Source organism: Nansenia antarctica (genome assembly GCF_963989245.1).
Source record: "Nansenia antarctica genome assembly, contig: SCAFFOLD_189, whole genome shotgun sequence".
Taxonomy (NCBI): Eukaryota; Metazoa; Chordata; class Actinopteri; order Argentiniformes; family Microstomatidae; genus Nansenia; species Nansenia antarctica.
Genome location: NW_027663164.1, coordinates 1 through 4,568, shown reverse-complemented (window position 1 = coordinate 4,568; position 4,568 = coordinate 1). Strand labels below are relative to the sequence as shown.

The 4,568-nt window shown below is 46.9% G+C and overlaps 1 protein-coding gene across 1 annotated transcript; it reads right to left on the bottom strand.

The window, feature by feature from the left end:
* Nucleotides 1–328: 328 nt before the first annotated feature.
* LOC308175253 (zona pellucida sperm-binding protein 3-like) lies at nt 329–4,272 on the bottom strand (the record flags this gene model as incomplete). The annotated part of the gene is made up of 8 exons (XM_080550955.1): nt 329–393; nt 500–555; nt 1,178–1,260; nt 1,349–1,466; nt 2,618–2,795; nt 2,887–2,990; nt 3,217–3,335; nt 3,979–4,272. Coding segments are annotated over 8 exons (1,017 nt in total), but the record flags the coding sequence as incomplete, so codon positions are not given.
* Nucleotides 4,273–4,568: the final 296 nt, after the last annotated feature.

Sequence of the window (4,568 nt, the reverse complement as noted above, 5' to 3'; positions counted from 1 at the left end):
CCCTGCTCCCCGGGGTCCTAGAGACCATGTATAACCTCCCTGCTCCCCAGGGTCCTAGAGGAATAGCGTTACATACGTGTTCATGAATGCATGTTGGCATGTGACCTCTATTGCCACATCATTTGCATGTTTTCTGATTTATTTGAGTGGCGAGACAGACAGACAGACAGACAGACAGGATGTATGAAGACCTGAGAAGACCCAAGTGAATGAAAACAGAAACAAACAGAAATAAACACAAACAGGTTCATGAACATTTATTTATTTTTAAATGGGAAAGTCAGTCCAGAGGTGATGTCCAGAGGTGATGTCCAGGTGATGTTCGCCGTCAGTCCAGAGATCTCTCCTTGACATCGATGGGGCCGAGGTGAGCTTCATACTCCCACTCCACACCTAGAGGCAGAGCAGAAGACCTTTACTTTCTGCCCTTATAGAAATGACCAAATAAATGTCTACAGTTCATCCATACCTGCTGTGGGCTTCTGCCTCCCTCTCGCACCACAGGCGGCGTCACAGCATCCACACGCCGGGTCACCTCCGCTGGCTTCCCTCCACCTACGGGAAACACAGGTGAGTACCTGCAGGTACACTTCTGCTCCAGTCCAGGCCAACACACTTGATCTGACCCATCTACACATGGTTGTCAACCAAGACACGTTTAATCAGGTGTTAATGCTGGGCTGGAACAAAAACAAAAAAGTAGACACCACCCCTCAAGGACTTAAGCTACCGTATTTTCCGGACTATAAGTCGCACCACTAAGAAATGCGTCATGAAGAAAAAAAACACAAATCGCACTGGACTATAAGTCGCATTTATTTAGAAATTTAGAAAGAAGACCAAGAACAGACATTTAATCTGGAAAAGCAAGTTATTCAACTACACAATAGCACACAGAACAACAGGCTGAATCGGCTAAATTAACATAACAAACCAGCTAGCCAACAAGCAAGTTACCAGTAAACAAGTTCACCAAGCTACCGTTAATATTTCAGCTAATTCTTCAGTGGTACAGGAGCAGCATATAGTTGTGACAAGCCCAGAGCGCCCTCTGGCGGCTGTAGACGGCAATGTAAAACTATGAAAAAAACCGCGACTTAGTCCGGAAAATACGGTACATAGTTTGCAAGTAAAGCAGAGTGCAGACGCCTTCATAAAACCTCTCCAGTAGACGTACCTGTCAGAGAAGGAACAAGCCTTGTTTTCAGCGTCGATGGAGGCAGAGGCTGTGGTTGCCTTCAGGTGGCAGGTGATGTAGAGCTGTGGGGACGTGCATGGATGAAGACAGCAACTACACAGACAACCACTCAAGAACATTTAACAGAGGACCTCGTCAGGATAAACTCACTGGACCGTTGCTCTCGTGCTGAAACTTGAAGGCTTCGATCTGGAACTGGAGCTTGTCATCCTGGCTGTGGGGCAGGAAGTGGGAGGTGGAGCCTGTAACTATGGCATCTATCAGACACCTGCAGGACACAAGGTGAGATCAGACACCTGCAGGACACAAGGTGAGATCAGACACCTGCACAAGGTGAGCTCAGGGAAAGACAAGGCAAGGTCTTGAATAGGCTTATGCAACACTACCCAGGAGAGCATCTCAGTGTGTAGGCATGTGTTCCAGCCCTGCAGCTTCACAACAGGCTCAACCTTTCAAGACTCAATTCCCTCAGATTCAAGGACCCAACACGGCATACTGACACAGAGAGAGAGAGAGAGAGAGAGAGACAGAGAGAGAGAGAGAGAGAGAGAGAGGGGGGGGGGGGAATTCAAGCATTTTCAATGACCCATGTCTATTTTCAAAAACTTTTAAGACCTGGATTTCTTTTTCTCAAATTCACAAACTTTGAAGGATTTCAAGGACCCGTGGAACCCTAGAGCAGTGGTTCCCAACCGGGGGTACGCGGACCCCTAGGGGTACGTGAGGGGATTGCAGGGGGTACGTGGAAATATTTGGAATTATAATTTATTTCCCCTTCCAAAAAAATAAATAAATATACAAGTCATTTCATAAACCTGTTGTTAAAATGGTACGCTGCAACTTAAGTTCCTCCCCGACAGGTGAGGACTGTAACACAAGTGGTAGTCACGTCACATTTAAATCATGTTCACGACCATTTTCGCGCGCAAGTCATCTAGGCCTGTCAGTATACCGCAAAGATGGACAGATGGTTAAAACGACCAGCTACAGTAACGGTCAAGAAAACTGAGGCAAAAAAGAAAAAAGGACCCCGCTATTATCTGGAAACATATGTTTTGTGGGGATTTACATGTACACCGGCTGATCCACCACAGCCACAGTGCTTTTTCTGCGGCGAAGTCCTGGCTAATAATTCAATGAAGCCATCCCATTTACAGCGACACCAGAGCACCAAACACCTAGCAACTGTTGGTAAAACTGACGACTTTTTCAAGCGAAACTTCAAGTCAAGTCAGGCTACACTGAAGAAAGCGGACGGAGGACGGAACCCTGGAGGACGGAACCCTGGAGGACGGAACCCTGGAGGACGGAACCCTGGAGGACGGAACCCTGGAGGACGGAACCCTGGAGGACGGAACCCTGGAGGACGGAACCCTGGAGGACGGAACCCTAGAGGATGGAACCCTGGAGGATGCTCACCCATGGTTACCCAGGAAGGCGTATCGGGGGACGGTGTTGACGTTGGGGGTCAGGGTGGCCACACAGCTGTCCACAAAGACGCGAAGGGGCGTGTGATGGAACTGCTTGACAGAGGCTTCAAATCTCATGATGTCGCCCAAGAAGTACTCACTGGATGGCCTCTCAAACTGCCAGTCACCTTTAGAGACAAAGCTGTTAGAGACATGGCGGTAACCCTAACCCTGACCCTGACCAACCAATCAGGGAAATCTCTAGGCCTTACTACTCACCAGTCATAAGCTTCAGGGAGAAGTATAGAAGTTCTTCTGCGACCTTTGAGGTGACATAGGGCATCCAGGTGGGCGGCAGACCATTGCTGCTTACATCATGCTTCCTGGAAAACAAGAAGTCAAATGTTGAATGTGCTTAATTGTGACATGTTAGGTAACTGAACCAACAGAACAGTGACTGAGATGGTGTCAAGGGTAAGTATGTATGTAATGTTATGTATGTATGTAATGTTATATGTATGTAATGTATGTCATGTTATGTAATGTTATATGTATGTATGTAATGTTATATGTATGTAGTGTATGGGTACATATGAATGTTATACTCACCTCTGGTAGTGACACTCCACAGTAATGGTCACATCCCGTGTTCTAACAATGGGACTGCTGCCCAGAGAGGACGGTTTATAGCGGAGGGTGAAGAGATAGACCAGGGCGTCTTCAGTCATCTGGAAACAGGAAACGGCTGAGTAATCTGACCCAGCAATTATGACTAGCCAGACAGACCAACCCACCAGATTCTAATGATCAGAATGCACAGGTCCCACACCTTCTGAAACATCACATTCAAGCACCTTTCAAGGACTTTTAAGACTCAATTCCCTCAAATTCAAGGACCCAACACGGCATAGTTTGAGACAGATCTAGATGAGAATGTATATAATAGGAACTGTCCGCTCACAGACAACAATTAAAAAGAGAGGCTTGAATGTGTAGAACACTAGATGGTCTCTTGCCTTCTCTACCACAGGACAGCAAAACAATATTGTGAAATGTGTAAAGTTAAGCAATACAGAGAGGAGGAGTTAAGCATTTTTTTTTAAATATATATATTATTATTTTTTGAGAGAGAGAGACAGAGAGAGAGAGAGACAGAGAGAGAGAGAGAGAGAGAGAAAGAGAAAGAGAGAGAGGGAGAGAGAGAGAGAGACAGAGAGAGAGAGAAAGAGAAAGAGAGAGAGGGAGAGAGAGAGAGAGAGGAATTCAAGCACTTTCAATGACCCATGTCAATTTTTTCTAAATATCAGTTAATGGCTGGAGCAGAAGCTGACATCTAATCCGTCCCATATATCAGATAAGCATTAGGGTTACCGTCAGCGTGCTGCCACATGCATGCAGCTCTGACTCAAATATCAACACCTGGGCAGCGGTGTCCTCCCCCGTGGCAGGGCAGCCTCCCAGGCTGAGGTCTGCTGGCTGGATGAGCTGGCCGATGCCCAGCAGGTCTCTGTTGGCTTCCACATGGACAAGGTTCCTTCCACACCGTGCTGACACAGTCGCCGGCACAGGCGGTGGTTTCAACTCAAATTCAACAGCTGGTTGTGTCGGCTCGACAGGATCTTCAGGATATCTCCAAGTAAAAGGTTTGTTGAAGGTTTTCTTTAACTGAGAAGCCACAGGGTCTCGAGGGTTAACTGGGTTTGGTGTCTGGAGTCTTCCAGGTCTCTGGGGCTGGAGGCTCCCAGGGGTAGAGGCTGCTGGGAACTGGGGTAGCTTTCCTTGTTGAAACTCCTGTGCCACAGCTAAGTAGCTAAAGGTAAGAAGTAACAGTGTTCTAACAAAGAAGTTCATGATTCAACTTTCTTCTCTTTTTTGGCAAACTTTTAGATGCTTGCAAGCCAGATGATGTCACTGGTCGTATATTTTGTAGAGCTCTGAGTCAGACTCCGCCCCTTTTTTGA